The 21,692-nt window shown below is 37.6% G+C and overlaps 1 protein-coding gene across 5 annotated transcripts in view; it reads left to right on the top strand.

Moving 5' to 3' along the window:
- The window catches only part of LOC124162869, a 316,654-nt gene extending 298,649 nt beyond the window's left edge, over positions 1 to 18,005 (top strand). For 3 of the 5 annotated variants that reach the window (XM_046539558.1, XM_046539555.1, XM_046539559.1), the window contains 7 exons: positions 759 to 764; positions 3,341 to 3,504; positions 5,067 to 5,171; positions 5,726 to 5,934; positions 10,970 to 11,149; positions 12,047 to 12,394; positions 14,158 to 18,005. In XM_046539558.1, the coding sequence (XP_046395514.1) occupies positions 759 to 764; positions 3,341 to 3,504; positions 5,067 to 5,171; positions 5,726 to 5,934; positions 10,970 to 11,149; positions 12,047 to 12,373 (991 nt within the window). In that variant the 3' untranslated portion in view covers positions 12,374 to 12,394; positions 14,158 to 18,005. The remainder of the gene's footprint in view (positions 1 to 758; positions 765 to 3,340; positions 3,505 to 5,066; positions 5,172 to 5,725; positions 5,935 to 10,969; positions 11,150 to 12,046; positions 12,395 to 14,157) is intronic. The other 2 variants (XM_046539556.1, XM_046539557.1) reach the window with 2 other exon arrangements.
- Positions 18,006 to 21,692: the final 3,687 nt, after the last annotated feature.

The raw sequence follows: 21,692 nt of genomic DNA, 5'->3' as shown, positions 1-21,692 counted from the left end.
ATGGTAGAGAAGTGGAATCACCAAAAGTTTTGAAAAGTTTGCAGTCTTGCCATTAGTATTAAATTTTTAGTTTCATTAAATGGTGTGGGATTATTATGTTGAATCTTGATCATCTCATTTCTTGTGAAATGCTTTGCCTACATGTGTGACACATTGATACATCTATTACATGAACAGGACCCCTTGGAACAAAAACAGGGTTTCAGTTCAGGTTAAGATGGAAATTTTTCAAAAATAAATTCAATCAGGTATTCTCCACCTAGCAAATCCGCAACTTAATTTTTATGATTCTTTCTTGCGCGTTTCTGGAGTGGTTTGGTTTGGGTTTCTATATTGTACCTTCGTACATTTTATTGGCTATTTTATTTTGCTGTTATTGTGGGTGTGGTTGTCATTTTTTAGCTTAAATTAATCTTGGTTCACATGTTATATTTCAATATCATGATCAGGTTTTTCTTGTGAAGGTGCTGGTGCTATGAACTTAAAATTAGAATTGCATTACGTCAGTTGAGGTTGTCGGTATGTAATTCAGTCATGCCCATTGCAACTTGTAAACTGTAAACCAGTGTTGTTTGATATCCTTACGTAGTACTATGCTGTAAATTTTACTGTTGCTTTATTGTTATTAGCCTAGAAATTCAATCATTGTCCTTCAGGAAGCATTTGAACCTTTGAAAAACATTATCTGTACTTATTTGGCTAATTTTAATCTCTTCTTTCATCATTAATCTATGTGGTGGTGCACCTGATAACTCCAGGGAGAGGTAAACACTATTCTGCTCTATGAATTTTTGGCTTTGCATTTTTACATTTTCTCACTTAAATTTGTTGCTGTAATGAGCATGGTAGAATGTGAAATTCAGTGGACTTGTCAGAAATATCATGGTTAGCTGGCTGTATAACTAATTATGTAATATGGTGCTGGCATGAGAAGGATTGCTTTCTTATTTTTCATGTGAAACATACAAAAATAATAGTTAAGCAGCATGCTATCAAACAAAACAGTCTTGCGTGGTAAGGTGTATATTATGAGGTATTTAATATGAAAAAAATGTAATGTGAAGCTGAGGCCAGTCAACTTGTAAGCCTTGGAAAAATGAGTAGGCTTGGATGATCTCATTTCATATCGGTCCGCCTTGAATTCAACTCAGACTAGATGACTATAATGATGGAAGCTCAGCTTCCCTGTAAATGCCATGCTAGTTGTCGTGTTTGTGTGGTGTATTACTTGTATTCAGGAGGGCAACATGATATAACTTCTGAATACAGGCTGTCCTAGATTTTTGTACCAGAGTGGTCCCTGAAAATGAGTGTGAAAGTTATAATGTGCAAACTCCAAGTTATTACGTTGCATCTTGATGCAGTGATTACATTCCGTAGAAGCTGAATACACATGGCCTAACCTTACTTTACTTTCAGCTAATTAAATTTCTTGCACACGCCCAAATCAATGTATTAACACTTATTCATAATTCTAATAAAATTCTGATGTAGGCGTGTAATTTGCCTGTTATTCGGTTCAAAATATTTAAACCAAACTTCAAATTATAATGTATTATTGCGTGCAATCACTAAAGAATTAGACTGAAAGGTTCTACTTACAAAGTCTGAAAAAGAAATTACTTGTAGGATTGAATGCTGCTGAATGCATTCTTTTCAAAATCCATGCCTCAAACCATTACCTCAAACTACACAAATCTAGCCATGTTTACTGCACAACAAATGTGAGGATAAGGGAATGTTTTTGAGGTAATTTTTTATCGACTTCCACTTAAACGTGTATGCAAATGTGGTGTTGTTGGCAGATTTATAAACCTGCCAGAGCTTACTCTATGAACCTCAAAATATATGCCTTGTAGACCTCCTATGCCATGGTCAGCAAGAACTTCTATTGCTCACTCCCCATAAGTGAATGCACCCAGCTTTCATTCCCATGGTGAATGCATGATTTGCTTTGTTTTTTGTGTGTATGATATTATTCAGTGATGTGTGGAACCTTGAGGTGGAGAAGAAAGAGAATAAATGCATGTATGTACTCTATGGATTGTCACTACTTTTTTATATCTATGCAACATAACTTCATCAACATCTGCTTGAGCTGTTTAGGTGATAAAATTTTGGTTGTTGCTGTCCTTCCTAATCAATGAATGTTATGATTTCATTGATTGGTCATGCTATATTTATAAATTGTTTCCTTTGCAATTCTTCATTATTTTACTGTGTAAACTCTATGATGCAAAGAGTGCTACGGAGAGAGGGCGAGTCCATCTAATGTTTGAGTATGGGGTCATTTTAGCAAAATTTTTGTTCAAAGCTTGAACAGATTATGATTTATGAAGTTGATTCATTGTCCCATGTATAATTTATCTTAAAAGCTAAAATTGATTTCCATGAGTGATTATGCATTCTTATTTGATTCGTGTAGTTTAGAATTGAAATCTAGTACTTATTTTTATGCACATTAAAAATGCCCTCGTATGTTTTTGTCTTATCGGTTAAAATTATTTCTAATGTTCTTGCAATCAGTCCTGACATGTGCAAAGTGTTGCATCTCAGTAATTAATCAATTAGCTCTATTAAAATAAACCGGAAATGGAAGGAAATTTATTTCCACATTTCTTTGTTATCTTAAAAACATTCATCTAAACATAAAAAAATTTGACTATATTGTTTAGTTTGAAAAAAGGCATGGTAATGGCTCCCTTGTAAAATTTTTATTACTCATGAGTGTTAATGAAGTTTCTTCGGAAGTATCCAAAACCATGCTCTTTAATAGGAAGCCAAATAAAGAAATTTTTAATTAATTGATGAAGGGCATTCAGTATTTTGGAGAAATAGAAATAAATTACTTTTCATTTCAATTGTAATTTGTCATAATTTATGAATTAGCTATGGAGATGCACCTCTTCAAACTCATATGTCATGACTTCTTATTAGAACAGTAAGTTTTTGGTGCCATAGTAATGGAGAAAGAAACTAGTTCAATCAAGTGCTATAATATTGTTCTTCTTTGAAATTAGGCATTTGTAGGACAACATAATATTATGATGGATAAAAAGAGATGAATCCTGGCTGCTTTTGCTAAATTATCTAACTGCCTTTGATCCTGTCTTTGATACTATAACAGTTGTCATGAAATTCCCGATGCAGGTTTTTTTTCATCTAAAAGTTTGAATAATGCACTCAATGTATATCAAAAGCATGGATGTTATTTTTGATTTATTCGAAAGAAGTTTGATACACTTGTGTTGAGTGTTGAATGTGTAAAAGTTTTAAAAACTGGCAGTGCATGGTGAGATATGAAGAGTATGTGTTTTCATTGATTTTTCACTCTTTTCAGGGATTTTGCATATGTGGCGAGAGACAGGACAACACGTAAGCACATGTGCCATGTATTTAGGTGCGACATTCCAGCAAGGACAATTGCCAACACTTTGAGGGACATTTGCAAAAAGATAATGATTGAACGAAGTCTCCAGCAAAGTTTGGCCAAACCTATTGACAGTTAGTATTGACTTTTAGCACCTTACTTCTTCATTTCTTTTACAGCCTTGTGAATGTAATTTCCTTCAGGAATTTTTAATTTAATGTGCTTAAAAATTATTTTGGGTACCCAAATTAAACTTGCAGTTTACTGTAGTGAACCATTGAAAAACTGAGGACCCTTTCTTTCAGTCAGTGGTTCAGCAAGGGGGGGTTTTGAGGGATGAACCCCCCCCCCCCAGAGCTCAGAGAAATTTTTAACTTTAATCCATTTCACTTAATTGGAATAATATAACTTATAGAATAGAGTAAGGATTCATAAAATATCCCTCAGAAAGCCGTAAAACTCACCGTTTTGAAAATTTTAAGTTAAATTTTTCTGAGAAGGCCCCCGGGCCCCCGCACCTCCCACTTGGTGGGTGGTGCGGGGGCCCTGGTGGGTATTCTATAACCCCCAAGCATTAGAGTCGCCTAAAACCCCCCTAGCCTTAATTCCTAGCTGCGCCCCTGCCTTCAGTTCCAACCTGTGAACCTTGTAAATTTAAGTGGTTGATCCTCCTGGAAATTTTTTGCGTTCCCCTATTTGTGTTCATCCAAATTTTTAAATTGGAGTCATTATGTCATTCCTAAATCACCAATGACCACATCTGGCCATCTTTGGGATGAGCATTTTAAATTTATGAAAATAATTTTTTGTTGCATGTGACTTAAAATGACATTTTTTATTCATAGAAATCTATCCCAATTATTACAGACTCTCAAACCCCAAAAAAATTGTGTGTACTCTTTTGGTGTTTTTCCTTTTTAGTGTTTAAAATTTTGTACTCCTTGCTAAAACCTTATATCAGGTTTCTATTGTATTTTCTAATACAGCAAATTTCAATTGTATTGCTAACTAATCAAAATCTATTGTTCGAAATGAAACCAATCAAAATAATTCTAAATACACCAAAGGATGAAGTTCGCCACGGAAAATATTTGACGTAGCCCAGATTTGAACCCGGATCTCCCGACTGCCGGTCAGGCGTGTTAGCCAGTTCCACCACCTAGCCATTTTCTCAGAGCAAACTTTGGGATGGGTTTTACTGAACAAGATGTTGACGTCACTAGTCCACACTGTGGCGCATGTGGCAAGGGTCGTGCTTACTAAGCCACGGTTGGGGTGAAAAACCCTTGACGAATTTCAAAGCACTGCTGGAACAAGTGACTTTGGATGCAGTCACGTGCACGGGTGCAAAGTTAAATACACCAACGGATGAAGTTCGCCATGAAAAAATGGGAGGTCCTGGTTGGAATCCCAGCTATGTCAAAATAATTCTGATCAGTGTCAAGCTCTTCTCCCCAGTGAAAGGTGGTCTTTTCTGGAGGTGACTACTGAGTAGTGGTATATATTTGATCTGGTTTCATTGTTGTTAAAATAACTTTAAAATTGAAAACATAGATCTCCCCAGGACAATTTTTTACAATTATTGATCATTTTTGCTAATTATATGCGTACATATATGCTAATTATACTTGAAGCATTTGCTATCATGTTTTTGAAGGAGTTTTTAATTCCATTCCATCTCTGTTCTTCACATCAGTAGGAGGTGCTGGTAGTGGAGGTAGATCTGGTCTTGCCACTCGTCCTACAAATTTACCCACCGAACATCGTCGATTCCACCACAGAAATGGCCAAACTCTTGTCAGTAAGTAATTTTTTGTTAGTACCCATTTGATAGTTCTGCTGCCCTAGTTAAAATGGAATTTTTCCATTATCAGTGACTATTTCCTCATGTGAGATTTAAGTTTTTGTGCCTATAAACTAAAATAATGATGCTCTAATTTTGGTGGCAGCAAGTTAATTTTATAGAGTGGTGTAGCTCTTCAGCCATATATCTTTATATTCTCTCCCAAGTGGATCCATTGATTCGTTGTTTAATTCAACTTTGAATAATTTTATATGTAGAGTGAAATTATAGATTTAGCCGAAGTGTAGTTTTACTTTTTCTTCGTGGTAAATAACCTGTTTACACCCATAAAGGTTTTTACGTGAAGAACACAAGTGTAGTACATACAGTTATTTATTCAGAGGGAACTACTTTTGTTTTCAAAGGAAGTTTTATTTCAGTGATAAGTGTTATTCCTAGTGCTTTTAATTTATTCAGATTTGACTTTTCATTCTCAGTTTGTCTCTATTTAATGAAGGCTGGGGCTAATTTTATGGTAATATGATCAAATCTTTTCTCTCTGTCTCTTTTAGCAGCTCAGTCTTTCCCGACGCCAATGGAAGAACCCAAGAAAGTCTTGAGGGCACAGTACTTGGGCCAGACGCAGGTGTCATCGGCCACCGGGATGGACGTGCTCAATGATGCCATCGACCTCATGAAAGAGACCCTCCCCTCACCCGATCTGTGGCGCCACGTCAACGTAGCTGTTGCTCCTTCTATGATCTCCATTCTAGACCCATCGGTAAGTGTAGAATAATACACCCCACTCAATGGTTAAGCTTGAGTTGAGAACTAGGGGAAATATCAGCCTGTAAAATATGTAATATTTCCTAACTTTTTATAATGTGCTACATGAAATTATAAAGTAAATCCTCTGTACTTCTGTGTTTTTAGGATATATTTGTTTGTTACCCTGGTAATTTATAACAATTATGATTTATATTGTTTATGAAAATTATGGTTCTGTTGATCTCTTCATATCCTTATACTACTTTTTGCATTCGTTTAAACTAGAGATGTGCGAATAGTATCCGCGAATACTCGAATACCTCGAATACTAGAAAGTATTCGATATTCGAGGTTTCGAATAGTTATGCGAAAAGTACCGCCTCGAATACCTCGAATACTTTGAATTTCGCGTCATACACTGTCGCACGTACGTCGTTGGTAGTTGACTCGGAAAAATGTAGAGATCTGTAGTCATGTAGTGCTCGCAGCGCCGTTTTACGCAAGTTGACGAATTACATCAAATTCGTGGATTTTAGCGGTGAAAAGAGTTCGACGAGGGGAACCGGAAATGGTCAGGTGAAAAAATCCGAAAATCCCCGATTCCCCCCACCAGCGCCCTAATTATGTAACTGTGAGAAGGGTGAGAGCGATGTCGTTGCCAGGGGCAACGCGATTCCCACGACGGAAGGTGATAGCAGCGATTATGAAACCGTGATCGCTCTCTTTATCACGCTGCGAGCGTCATCGGCCTATCACGTTCGAAACCCATGGTGACAAGCATATGCTGACATAAAAACGAGCACGAAATGCATATGTTAGCAAACAATTATTGTTTATTTAATTTAAAAATGCCCTATAACCGATTAAAAACCAATATAATTCTTAATTATTTCAACTGGTGTGCTCTGTTGACTTTATAGTTGCCCACGTTGTTCAATTGTTATATGCGCACGGTAGTGAATTCGATAGAGCTGCTTTATTTCCACACAGCAAATTGGAAAGTACTGCTAATTGAAGTACATCCGTGATTTAAACGTCAATTACTTTATATAGAAGTTTAATTATCAACATTTGCCAAGTACGTTCTCCAACATATCAACATCGTTAAACTCAACTGATTTGGGCGTTACCTGTTGGGACGATGAAATGTTCATGATGAAACAAAACTCAGAACTATTCCACAAACTTTTATTTTAACAGTCAGGTTAGTCTTGATAATGACGGTATAAACGTCGAAACTAGTAGACTGTTACAATAAAAGTTTGTGGAATAGTACTGATTGTGAGTTTTGTTTCACCATGAACAGCGTTAGACTCCTTTTCGATTTTTTAATCATCATAAATCAACTATATAACGAACAAAATATATGGAACAAGTAAAGAGAGATGTGAAAGAGAAGAAATACGTAGGAGTGAAAAGATTAGCTGATAGGAGAACTGAGTGGAGAGCTGCGTCAAACCAATCCTAGGATTGTTGACCAGTGATGATGATGAAATCAACTATTAACTACTTACATTCAAATCGCTAGCGCGATTACACTTCCATTATCATTTCAAAATTAATTAGTTTCAATCCAAGATCACGACTTTTTGGCCATTCTCTACGATATAGTAAATATAATGACTGCAGGATCTCCCGGCGAGCATTAGCATAATGGATTACGTTATCACACATCGGAAAGTAATACAACACTTTCCCCATAACTTTACCATAACACGAGTATTTTATTATAATATTATCTATTGGCGAAGCGAAGTACTTAGCTTTGAACTGCATCCATTTTATGTTTTCGTTGTTTGTTATTGTTATTTCAAATACTCCGCAGACGACGCATTCTTGGACAGAGATGTGTCGACGGATTTCATTGGCTCTTCAGATTTCTCAATGATACCAACCTCACGCGCTCGTATCTATATGATACGCGCGATGACGGTGGCTTACATGATCGCGCGATACAGCGGAACGTGATAGGAGAACGTGATGGTCATCTATCGCCGTCGTCGCTGTCACATTTACATAATCGAGGTGCAGGAGAACTTCAGTGCCGTGGGATAGCAACCTTAGGGCATTTCCCACGATCCGCTATCCCCCTCCATTCAGCACTCGCCTCACCCACTCTGACGCTTTCCTCTTCTCCGAAATCAAACAAAAGGTCCCTGCTCGCGCAGGGATCGCATTATGAAGACCCCTGCTTCGAAATAAATATCGAGTTACGAGAACAATAAAAACGTGTTTCACGCCCTCCCCCCTTTCCTCACCCACTGACCTTTTTCTGGCTACCTGCTTCGAATTTCCCCATTTCTGGAAGTCAACTGCTGCGTGAGTACCGTGGGATACTTATATTAGCGCATTTCCCAAGATCCGGTATCCCTCTCCATTCAGCACTAGCTTTCCTCCTGAGGCTTTCCTCTTCTTCGAAATAAAAAAAAGGTCACAGCTCGCTCAGGGATCATATTACGAAGACCTTAGCTTCGAAAAAATACCAAGTTACACGAGAACAATAGAAACGTGTTTCGGGCCCTCCCTTTTCTCCCCCACTGACCTTATTTTCCCTACCAGCTTCGAAGTTTCCCATTTCTGTGGAGGTCAACCGCTGCATGAGTCATCTATTAGCACAAAAGGTGTCTAAGAATGACTTTCGTCAATTGATGTTACACCTTTATTGAATTGAAATATTAGTAATGTGCGCGTAATTTCAAAAAGAATAAGACCGAACACGACGTATTTCTGAGTTTATTTAAGCATTTTACGCAAAGAAATAAATGTCAAAATACGACGGAGACTTAGCATTCTGGCGAAACTCGATATGAGCAGCAGAGCTTCTGGGAAGTTGATGCGGTATTTTTTTTCCGAAAACATATATCAAGTTACAATTTATGAGTGGTGCTATAAATCTTAACTGTTACAGTCCCAGACAAAGGGATATTTTCTCAGAATATTTGGTTTCTCCCTGATAGCAATTCCAATACATCTTCTTATCTCGTGAGAACTCCCAAAGATGGACTGAAAATAATTGAAGAAAATCTGGTGGAGAAGAGCTTGTATTTTACAAAATGCCTCAGATTGTCAGCTAGGACTTGGCAGCAGGAGTGAGGGTAAAGCGACGTTAGTTGAATTAATTATATGCCCAATTGTTTCCATAAAATTAAAATATTCATTAATCAGCTAAATTCCTGTTTGAATCATTTAAAGGAAATCAAAAATACTCCCCTAAATCTTGTGTTGCCTGCTGCATAGGCAACCGAGTCAAACATTCCAGCATTCATCATTTAGTATTCGAGGTATTCGAAATTCGAGGTATTCGAATATTCGAGCAATGATTTAATATTCGAATTCGATATTCGAATTCGAGAAATATGCTATTCGACCCATCTCTAGTTTAAACCATAGTTTTTGCAAAATTTCAAGCCAGTTATTATTGAAATAATGTACTTAGTTATTTTCTGTTAGCAAAGCATTTAACTGAATATAAGACCAAAAAATGGGCGTTTTGTGATAATTTTTTAGAATGTTTAATATTATAGATTATTCCTACCTGTGCCAAATGGAATGCAAAGTTGTGCCAAAAACATTCCCAGATTTGTCGTGCTAAAGTCATGCTTAGGCCAAATGTGGTCTGCTGGTGTTGGAAGTTTGCATGGCCATCTGTTGTTTTGAAGCTCTTCATTTTTTCATACGCGTTATTTGGTGGCTATTCCTGGAAATTAATTAGACATTGTCCCTAGCTGGCACTTAGCCAGAAATTTGCTTTGCGTGGGAGCCAGGGCTGTGTGCAGATTGCCTTCATTTATATATTTTATTGTCAACTCGCATTCATCAGGAAACCATACATTTCAATAAATCAGTGATACATTTTGTCTGCATTATGCCAAAATGAACACTGGAATCAAATTTTATTGAACTTGTTTACAATTAGAAGGGAAAATTCTGTTGCAGTTATGCCTCAAATAATTTACCAAGGTTGCGAAGTTCGCTGGCTATTAAGGAGGATATCCTTGTTATAGTTGTGCTGATCATTATATTTGACATATTCCATTGTTATCAAGAATCATGTGATTCAGACTTAAAGTTTAAGAGGGTAAAAACCTTCTTACCAAAGTGGTGATAGTATGAAAAGTCTCACCTACTTTCCCAGGTCTTGGCTTTTAGTCCCAACTGAGCCTTGCTTGGCCAAGGACTCGGTTTTTGTAACCTGTTGCCTGGATTCAGTCCCTGAGAAACTAGAAAACAAATCTAACCACTTGTTTTAATCTAAGGGTTACTGGCAGTGGTGTCATGGCAAAAATATCAGTGCCGGAACGCACTTTCGTTAGCTTTTTTTACAAGTGAAATATAATTCTGTTTTTTTATTACCAGTTATGCCTGCATATTTTAAAATAAATTTTTGTTTTGGATAAAAATATGTATACTAGAAATTTTGAGGCACCAAAAGATAAAGTTTTAGTTTGATAAAAGTTTTGAATATTATGTCTTTTCTTAACCAGTGCCGGAACAGTGTTTCGGCACCATGACACCACTAGTTACAGGAATCACCACATCCATTAATTACGTGAGGCGTTAAGGGGTAAGAGGTGGTCAAGCCGTTTCTCACCCAGTCTCATGGTGGGGAGAGGTAGGGTCCTGGCATTTATTATGTAATTTTTTTTCCGCAAGAAACAGTGTAAAATTGTGAGGGAACTGTGTTGAATTGAGCAAAACATGTTTTTCTTTTAAAAATAATTAAACACATTGTTTTTTAATAAATCCAAAGCAATGAAGCATAGATTAACGTATTTACACTGAAAATACGCATTGTGAACAATCTCATGTGAGATTAGAGGAAGGGAGTCAAGCCAAATCTCATGATATCTTACTGGGAGGGGGATGGGGGGACAAAAATTGCCAAAATCACCTCACATAATTGAAGGATGCCCATGTATCACATAAATAAAGAAAAATGCCTTTTGACATTGCCAGTCTTACAATCTCATGATTTCATTTTGTTCTAATCCCACTCTGCTTCAAGTGTGAATAATTTTTTTAATCTTTGGAAATGGTCTATTTTGCAGGACGATAATAAGCTCATAGCTGAGTGCCGAGTGCGGTACCTTTCATTCTTGGGCATTGGCAAGAATGTGAAACAGTGTGGGTTCATAATGCACACGGCACAGGACCTCTTCATCGCTCACATATTCCACTGTGAGCCCTCTTCGGGTGCTCTGTGCAAAACGGTAGAAGCTGCATGCAAAGTGAGTAGAACCATCGCTAATGTGCATTCTTATATTTCTTACTCAATTTTGTTCCGTAGAATTGCAAGCATGGTAAAATCCAAGTCTGTACTTATGCTCACCTTAAACTACTTTTCATGGCAGCAAATACATTGAAATTACTCTTGTTTACATCTGCATGTTTGCTTTTTCTGGGGAAAATCTTCATCAATTCTCAATGAATTGGAAAATAACCTCAAATTGAACTCTCCATGAACATCGTATTTCATAACCTCTCTGCTATCTATTAGCAAAGGCAGTCATGACTCATTATGCATGTTCCTTGCTTGCATAGAGTAAATAACCCTCTATTGTAATGATATGGTTTTGGCAAATGACTAAATAACTTCAAAACAATAGCTTCCTCTTAAAGGCCATAGTCATTGTTTAAATTCAGGGGAGGGGTTCTTTTGGAGAAAGTATAGACATTTCAGGGGGTTGCAGTTCAAGGGGGTACACTTGAGCCTTTATCTTCCAAATTTTTTGGAGGAATCTGAAGTACCAAAGCCCCTTCTCACTATAACATTGCTCCTCAACAATTTTTAAGAGGAGAGTCAAAGATTTTGTCACCAAGAAGTGCTCCTATGATTTAGAGAGTAGCAAAGTGTTACACTATGTAATTAGACTTTTTTCTCATTTCTCATGTTTTAGTTGTGTATTTCCTTGAAACCAACTGCAGTTTTCAAAGTATTGAAGTTAAGCAATCTAGCAACTTATTTTTTGTATTTTTAGCAACTATACATCCGTTCATGTATTCAATATTCATGATAGGGCTTGAATTCACCGTGTATATTGTATTTCCCTTTCTTTGAGAAACAATTCCAATTGTGTATGAGTAATTATTAATGTTATGCATAATTGAATAATTATCCTTTGCAGTTGAGGTATCAGAAGTGCCTTGATGCGCACCCTCAGAATGGCCTGACCGCGTGGAATGCAGGTAGTCACCATGGGAGCAGTAACGGGGGTGCCACGAGCAATGGCAGCCTGGCTGTAGGGGGCCCCGGGGCGCAGGCAGGGAGTGGTGGTGCCAGCGGAGGCAAAGGCATCACGGCCACCCTCAAGCTGCTTGTAGGCTCACTGACTGGCGTGGGCAGGCGGGGAGGAGCTGGCAGCAATGGCCGGGGAGGAGGAAACAGGAACAGCGGAGGGCGCTGCGTCTCAGCGGCGGCTGGAGTGGGCGCCTCCCACAACTACGACTCCTGAGATGAGGAGCTGCCTTTGCAGGTGATGATGATTGAAATTTCACTATAGAGTAAAACTTCTATTTTACGCACTTTGATTTTACATCAAGTCTCGTTTGAATGCAGTGACACTCAAGTCCGGCCGGAAAGCATAGGGAATTGCAATGGTGAAAGTTCGATTTTACATCTTTTCTTGATTTTACACAGTATTTTGATTTTGCACACAACAACCTCAGTGTTGAAGATAATTCTGATCTCAATTTCAACCTCGTATCGTCAAGTTTTTCAAAGAATTACGGATGCCTACAGTTGGGTTTAATACATGGAATCTAAATGTAGATATCGCATTACAATGTGCATTGAATGAAGCTAGACTGATAGCAGCGACGGTACTTTCCATTTACAAACCTTGTTGCTCCCAATCATGTTCCCACGTAATTACTCCATATGTATTCTCCCGTATAGTAATCACGTAAATTTCATAAAAAGTAATTGTTTTTATATATCCCAATAAATCAGAGCATTACAAAAGTGTATGACTAAGTGTTCAAATAATAAAGTGCAATTGTTATCCTAAAAGTTATACTCCTCCTAAACATCAACTCTTTATTTATTTAATTTTTTCTCTCACTGATTTTACACAGTTCCCATATGTTGGTCCCTCCAACTGCATATAGTAAAAGTTTTACTGTAATAACAATACCTTGCTTTGGTCACAAAAGATCATCAGCCAAGAGTCTTACAAAATTAATTCAATTATTTCACTCAGTCTACTTCCCTGCAGTTGGAGTGGGCTCAGCTAATTTGGTTCAAGCCTTGGAGAGGTAGATTTAGGGTCATGGAAGGTGGGAGAGCCATTTTGAAGTTAATGTTTCAATTTTTTCTAATGAAGCTACTTGATTTAATTAAAAGTAATATTTTTATTTAAATCAAGTAGTTTGATTTTTTTAAATTAAGCACTAATTTCTAATCTCCAGGGCTGTCTCTCTGTAACAGATTGCAGCTGCAATATTATGTGGTAGGCACATGCTATTTGGACACAATATTGCACCTCCTGATTCTGTATCCCAAGGTGACAACCCCTAGGCAGAATTTTGCGTGTATAAATAAAGTTATGAAATTATCAGGCTTAATTTCTATTATAATGAAAAACTATGTAGCTTAATAAAGATATGCAAAGCCATGCATTTTAATGTAAAATTCATTTTGTTCAATAAATAATTTTTTTGAATAATTTTAAATGCTAGTTTGCCTTACTGCTGCACTTCCCTTAATTCTACTAACTTCAGATTACAGCTTTTTTAATTAAGCCAGTATTTCACAATCTGTACATTTTTTTGCAATCTTTAGTCAGCTGTGCAATTCCATTGCTATCTTCTCCATCCAGAAATATTTGTCAGTGAATTTTCCCATTATTCAAAATGGCATGGGACCTGACACTTACACTAGAGATTGATATCTAGGAAATCTTGTTGAAAGAAGAAGGAATTTGGTCTCTCAAGACTGTTTTACAAGGCAAGGCTTTACATTACAAGGTTGTTTTACACCTCATTGCCCGGGTTAGCACTGACAACATTTTTGAAATTGTGAGAATGCAAGCTCGGAATCAGAATAGGGGCTATTTTGCCACCTCCCATACATGCATTCTTGCATGGGTTCTAGCAATTCACCGCTTTACACAACATAATTTTGACAGCGCTTCATACATATGTCAGATTTCGCAATGATGTGCCTTGTGTAAAATGGCCTTCAGAGAGTGTAGTGCTTGCATCACAGAAGTTTTATGTTGGTGGTTTTGTTTCGTAGGATCTCTCCGCTGCGGGACTCCTGGAGCGAGAAGTGATCCGGCACAGGCACCTCCAGTCTCCGCTCACTCTGAACGAGTGCTTTGGGCCGACTCTAGTGCTCACCTCTCCCCTGGGACGACCCCTCTCCTCCATCCTGAGGGAGTGACGCAGCCCGTCGACCAACCCCTCCTCCTGTGGCTAGACCTGCTCTCTCTCTCTCTTTATCTCTTGCATTGTATATGTTTGCAGTTTGTGCACCCTTGTATTTATAAGGAAAGAAAATGGTACGAAATGACTGCCAGATTTAACTTCTGATTGGGCGATTGGGGGCGAGGGTCAGGGAGACATTGCGTGGAAATACCTATAGCATGAGTTCCTTGTGCGTCTTGTATTGCGTTTCATCCAATCCCTCCCGGTGTCCTGGCCCTCTTATCGAGTCTCCCCCCTGTCTCGTGCTCCCGTAGTCATCCAACTGTCTCTCTCCTCTCTACGTTGGCTCATCTGAAAAGCTTTACCATGCCGTTGTTGAGTCACTTTTGCATTCACCACATCAATCCATCTCCACACAATCTTTGCGAATCAGGAATCTTGTACCGTCATTTTGTTGTGCTCAGAAGAGCTTGGTGGACACTGATCAAGGTGATGTAAATTTGGTTATTCTTAATTTCTCTCCACCAAGGTGTCATTCTCAAGCAGGCAGATATTGATGGCAGAATGGCACATGGCCCTTAAAGGAGTCGGAAGTGAATTGGGAGCAGTCGTGGAGACATTTGGCATACTCCACTCTTATTGATCCTACTATTTTCTTTTTTGGTTGAGGTGATGGCATCCATTTGAAGAAGAAAATTGTACAGATTTCAAAGCTTACCAGTAGGGAATTTAGTGTGTTTATTCTGCAAAGAGAGTTCTCCTTTTGTCTTATCATGCCCCAGAATCATTTTGTAATTTTTTTTATAGCATTGATGAGAATATGGTTCCCATGCCTTTGGGAACCCAAGAATCACTTTTGTGATGAGAGCAGCAGAGTGTGGGGAACATGATGAATATTTTTGTGTCTGTGTGTTTGTCCTTGTAAATACATACATAGGTGATCACCACTGGCCCTCCTCCTCCTCATGCAGTGTGAAACATAGCATTTTAACAGGGCCATTGGCTGCCGAGAGTTTGTGGTCAACCCTAGCTGCAAAAAAAATTAAAAAAAGATGTGTTGCCATGTGTCCTTCTGCGGAGACAACAGATTGTTCATGGTGATACAAAAGGCTTTGGCCGTGTAGAACCAGTCGATGAATTTATAAATACATAACATATAGCATATTCAATGTTGCCCAAGGTCAGTGGCAGGAGAAATTACGGCATCTGCCAAAAAAAGAAATGAGGGTCCACTGTGTAAACATTAGGAGTTATAAACGAAAGGACTGACTGTTCCATGTTTTCATTTCGCTGGGAAACAGCGGGCTAAGTGATGGGGAAAGCCCTCGTTGATGAAAGGATTGAATGGGGTTTCCTGCTTAACATGAGGAAAGAATCCGTGTACTTTACCGTTATTATGCACTGAAGGAAGGTAGCCCCAACATGCTAACTAACGTCTCTTTAAAAAGAAAACCAAGTCCCATTGGTTATGTTGTCAATGGCTGCTATAAAGTATCCCTTGTAATGCCCTTGTGTGTGTTTGCTGTGTGCATTGTGCGTGTGGGTGTGCGTGTTGGTATGTGCGTCTGTTTGTATATGCTTTTATGTTATTGCGAGCTTGTGTGAATGTTTACTTGCATACTTGTGTGAGCCACTGTAGTCAAGATTTTAATGAAAAGTTTTAATATTTAATGAGTATCAGGAGAATTAGGCAGTTGCAAAAAGATTTTAGTACATAAAATAGCTGAAAATATTTATTTTATTCTACCTTAAGAATGGTATATCTATATTTGAAGTTGGCTGATAAGTATTAATCAGAAGCTTTGTAGTGTCCAGTACCATTTCACAAGCATTGAAACCCTAACTTGATTCATAGTATTAGATATGGATGGGGCACATGGATGCAATAAGCTGGAATGAATACTTAAGTATGACCACTGAATATCACAAGTCGACTTTTGTGCCTGGACTAGAAAAAAATGCTGTTGAGTTTCCATCCTGTTAACATGTTAAAATGATATAATATCACTAAGGCTGAAAATTCAATTTTATAATAATTTCAGGACAATAATTCTATAGAACACATTTATTTACCATGCCAAAGAAATTATTGGGTCAGTTCAAATTACATTCCTTATTAATTATATAGTAATTGATGTTATTTCCACCAGAATTATGTCCTTAGCATTTTTTATGTTAATAATTTCAAGAGCATTCACTCTTACTTTGCATTTGTAATCATTCTCATATTTTTAGGGGAAATTTTAAATATATGTTATGTGGCAAGTCAAGTCTTTTACCAGTATTGAAATTTCTAATTGCTTAGTTGTTGACACATTATATTTCTATAGCAATGAATATTTTCATTGACCTTTCCATTTCCATTGTACATCATTCATGAAGCATTAAAGAAATGATGTTTTTTATTGGGAAAATTTCTCATTCCATCTGCAGTTAATGTTTTCTAAGCTCTTGCTGAGTGAAATTCAAGGAGGCTGGTGATGCGATAATGAAAGTCAATTCGGAAACTATCTTGAAGGTTGAATGCAGGCTTTTGAAACAGAGATTCCTAAATCATTTTCAGAGATCATACAATTCGTTGATGTGCCTGTAGCCTGTAATGGCATGATTCCTCTTCCGACAACATAAGTGTTTAAAAAGAAAGAAGTACCCTCACAAGATGAATCAAAAATTTTCAGCATTTATGAGGAGAAATTCATATACATATTGTAAAATTTTTCCAGCATATGCAATTTCCTTTCCTTATTTATTTATTGAAAGAAATCTTAGTTTGAATTCCAATTCTCCTAATCAGATTACTTATATCTGGTACGGCAATACTACTTTATAACCAATAAACTTGAAGAAATGAAATTATTAATTGACAGTATAGTTACAAATAATATCTCTACTCTACTGAGCATTTTTTATGTAATATAATGAGCATGCATGATCGCAAGTACGAGTGAACCCCATAATATTTTAGCCCTCACTTTGACCATTATAAGTCGGTGTGTTGATGGACCACTTTGCTTTGGCCAAGTGCTTTCCTGAGTGAGAGCCTCAAGAAATCAGTTCTGTTTGACTGAAGTGATTTTGGTGATAACCTTGATTTGCTCCAAATTTGTGGTTTGATTTCAAAAGTGATGTGGCCTTTTAGCCATGCAAAATGCTCTTCAAAGTTGGAAATGCATTCCAGAGACACTCTTTGCAGCACACTTAGAAGTGTAATCATTTAAATCTTGTGTTTTGGAATGCCAAGAGCAGCTTGATATTGGCATACTCAATGCCCAGTGATGTTGCATTAAAAAGCCGACTGGCAGATCATTATCGTTTTCATTTGTCATTATTTATACGTGTTTTATAATTCTATGTGCTATATCTTTTAATAGCTCCAATGATGTTATTTATAAAAAGCTCATTAGTTGATGTCAATGTTTTCTTTTGTGTACTTATCAATGAAATGCAAAAAAATCATTTTTTAAACTGTGTATGGCAGTACACTTTGCTAGATTATTTTCAGGTTCGACATGAATTACTGTTTGAAAAAAGTGTGTTTATCCTACCCTCTTATGAACTGAAAAAAAAACAGTTGATGATTGTTCAAGTGCTTACTGCTTAAGAAAAGTGTCTCGTAATGTATACTGGACTATGTGTAAAAAGAATTGGTGACATTTCCAACATATGTCAGTCTGCTGCACTATCACGTAGCCACATGAAATAAATTAGTGGAATTAAGATGTTCTTTTTGATCACTCCTTTCTTTCTTAGTGATACCCTAACTGTGTTTCATATATATATATACATACATATAAACCTCTTGAAAGTTCTGAGTTGAATGTTTGTTCTGACAAAACAAAATTTTAAGGGCATTTGAATCAACCTTGTACATTACTATTCCATGAAGTATTGGAATAAGTTGTCTTTTATATTCACACCTATTCTTTTGAATGCATTTATTCATTCATTGATTTAATAAACTGTTGATTGAATTTAGTAGATAATAAGTGTTTCTTCACATTCTCCTTATGAATCTGAAGGCGAATTATGGATTTTAATGCCAAACTATGTTGTGCGCATCATTTTCATATTTAATGGTGACATTTTTGTATAACTTTTCTTTCTATCGTGCTGAAAATTTTATTTTTTTCGTTTTCTTCATGAATTGTTTCAAGAATGAATGGTAGGAAGTGAACGCTACTCCCAGAAAATATCTTCTTGTCACTTTTTCTAAATGAATATATTGAAGGAAATTATGAAAATATGGCCATTAACACCTGCTGACCTTTGCCCAAATGAATATGATTTTCTAATTCCTCCCTTTCTCAATGTCATGATTAACATCTTTTAGCTTCCCTTCAATCATCATTGTCCTAACAATCCATGTTCCTATGTTGATTGCTGTATTTTTCTTCTGTATCTTGCTCCTATTCACTCCTGAGTTGAATTCCAAATCATAGACTTGAGTGCCACTCATAAAAATTTTATGGCTGTGGCATCCTGATGTTAGCATATGTTACGGGCTGGGCTGCCGTCCATGCAGATGGACTCTATGGTGAAAATGGGTGACTGATGGTTAAAACTTTAGTGCTAATAATGAAGAAGTGCTCTACTAATATGAAATAGGGAGTGTATGCAGGGACGGATCCTGAAATTATTTCTGGAGGGGCACAAGCAAGGCCGTATCCAGGATTTTGTTCTGGGGGTGTACAACGATACCTCATAATACAAAACGAATGCAATGATAATGGGACCATATCAAAAACCTTGCATAATTTTTAAAGGTCTGGGGGGAGGGGGGGGCACCTGCACCAGTGACCCTCCTCCCCCCTAGATCCGCCTATGGGTATATATGCATTTTAGTACATACTGAGTATATTCTGGGAGATTTGTGATCTTATTTTCTACGGATTCTGCATCAGTAGCAAGGTATGGACTAGTTTTTGATGTAGGTGGAATGGCGTCTTTCACCTTTGGCTGAGCATCATGTGCAAGCCATTCCAAATCGAGCTTTGGAGCATTTGGAGAAGCCCCAAACAAGCATTACTGGCAAACTGGAAAAAAAAACTTTTTCAGCAAGTTTCTCAAAAACAAAAGTGTTTTGATGCACTGAAGAGATTGATCAGAGACACAAAAGGCGTGTGGCAAGCAGGATAGTGGTGGTAGAGAGGTGAGAGGCTATGTCTCTTTTGTACTAGTTGTCAAGGATGCTGACTAACAAAAAATATTGAGGGGGCCCAAACCGGGGATCTTGCCCCGGGAAATTTTATAAGTTGCGAGTTTTAAGTTTTTAAAGCATTTTAGAAGAGTCATATGATCAACATTCGAACCCTGATAACTCGAATCTCGATATCTGGACACTCCGGGGAAAATCGACAAGCCTGACTCATTTTTTCCTCACACCCATAATGAATTTTTGAGGGGGCTCGGGCCCCCTCAGGTCCCATGGAGTCGCTAATTGTTACTGGCATCTAAGGCTGCCACAGGCAAGGGTGTTGCATATTACCCACATTTGTAGGTCCACTCTGCAGTTGTTTAATCTTGTCAGACACAGATTTTTGCATTAAGATAGATCCTGTCAATGGTGAGATTTTATTGATGCTTAAAGGCATCTGCAGTATAATTGATGTACGTAGTAGTAGTCAACGAATCTAATTTGTTACGACCTTGACGCATTAAGGTACTTTACCTCAAATGTGAATCTGAGCAATTAAACGTGTTGCATGGTCAGCAGCAAGAGCCTACACCATTACAATATAAGATGTGTAAAGGTAGATGCAATGCATGTATCAACATGAATGCTAGGTAAGATATGTCAAGGTGAATGCTAATAGTGACATAGAAGCATAAAAGTTGCAAGAAGTATTGATTTATGGCAAGGTTGCTTTGGTAAGTACTTTTTATGGTAAGGTATTTGCAACATAAAGTCAAAATTAATGAAACATTATGGCAAAAGAGAGTAAGATACATTCCAACATGTCTGTAGCATTATTTGATAGGACAATCTAATCATAAACTTGCCTCAATGTTAATAAGCTTCATATCCGCGGGTTGTATCCACACTTATGTATGAATTTTTTCTGAGTGGGGAACCACAACTCAACGATTGATATACATAGTTGTACTTCACAGTGGAGGGCTCTCCCCAATGAAAATTTTGTACACAATTGTATACAGGATTTCCTGTATAAAACTGTATACAAAATGCATAAATTGTATACAAATTTGGCTTTACACAATTGTATAAAAATGTATACAAGTGTTTGTGTGAAGCCAAATTTGTATACAATTTACACATTTTGTATACAATGTATGAAATTGTATACAATGTATGAAATTGTATACAATGTATGAAATTGTATACAATGTATGAAATTGTATACAATGTATAAAATTGTATACAATGTACACAGTTTTATTTCAAACCGTCTACGTTAAAATAGCAGATCCAGATATTTTTTTGGATTGTGAGAATATGATGTGTGAAGTCCATATCCTGTATCCCAGATAGCAATGCAAGCTGGAATCAAGCTTGACTGATCAAGGCTGCAAGCTTGCAGCAACCTGGAAAAAAACAAGCCTGTTAGATTGATTCAAGCTTGAATCAAGCTAACTATAGTCTCCTCCGGTCAAGGTTGTAGCAAGCTTGAAAAAAAGAGCCTGAATCAAGGGTATGACACCTTCATAGATAGCAATCAAGGTTGATTGCTCTAGAACTAGCTCTCACCCTGACAAAAATAAACTCCACCATGGTGGGTACAGGAAGGGTACAGGAAGGGTGGCATCCTTCATGGTGGATAGTTACCCTTGCAGAACCCACGCCCTACCCACCATTAAGGGTAAGGGAAGGAGAGAAAAATCCTTCGTGTACCCTTCCTTGGAACTCCTTCCCTTACCATCCGTGTACCCTTCCTCTACCCACCATTAAGGGTAAGGGAAGGAGAGAAAAATCCTTCGTGTACCCTTCCTTGGAACTCCTTCCCTAACCATCCGTGTACCCTTCCTCTACCCACCATTAAGGGTAAGGGAAGGAGAGAAAAATCCTTCGTGTACCCTTCCTTGGAACTCCTTCCCTTACCATCCGTGTACCCTTCCTCTACCCACCATTAAGGGTAAGGGAAGGAGAGAGAAATCTTTCGTGTACCCTTCCTTGGAACTCCTTCCCTTACCATCCGTGTACCCTTCCTCTACCCACAATTAAGGGTAAGGGAAGGAGAGAAAAATCCTTCGTGTACCCTTCCTTGGAACTCCTTCCCTTACCATCCGTGTACCCTTCCTCTACCCACCATTAAGGGTAAGGGAAGGAGAGAAAAATCCTTCGTGTACCCTTCCTTGGGACTTAGCATTTATAACTGAAGAAAACATATCCTGAAAGACTCTCCTTAGCTACTTTCACCTGCTAAAGAGTATTGAGTTCCGTACAAG

Source organism: Ischnura elegans, chromosome 7 (genome assembly GCF_921293095.1).
Source record: "Ischnura elegans chromosome 7, ioIscEleg1.1, whole genome shotgun sequence".
Lineage (NCBI taxonomy): Eukaryota > Metazoa > Arthropoda > Insecta > Odonata > Coenagrionidae > Ischnura > Ischnura elegans.
The sequence above is the reverse complement of the archived record's forward strand: the minus strand, read 5'-3'. Positions and strand labels throughout refer to the sequence as shown.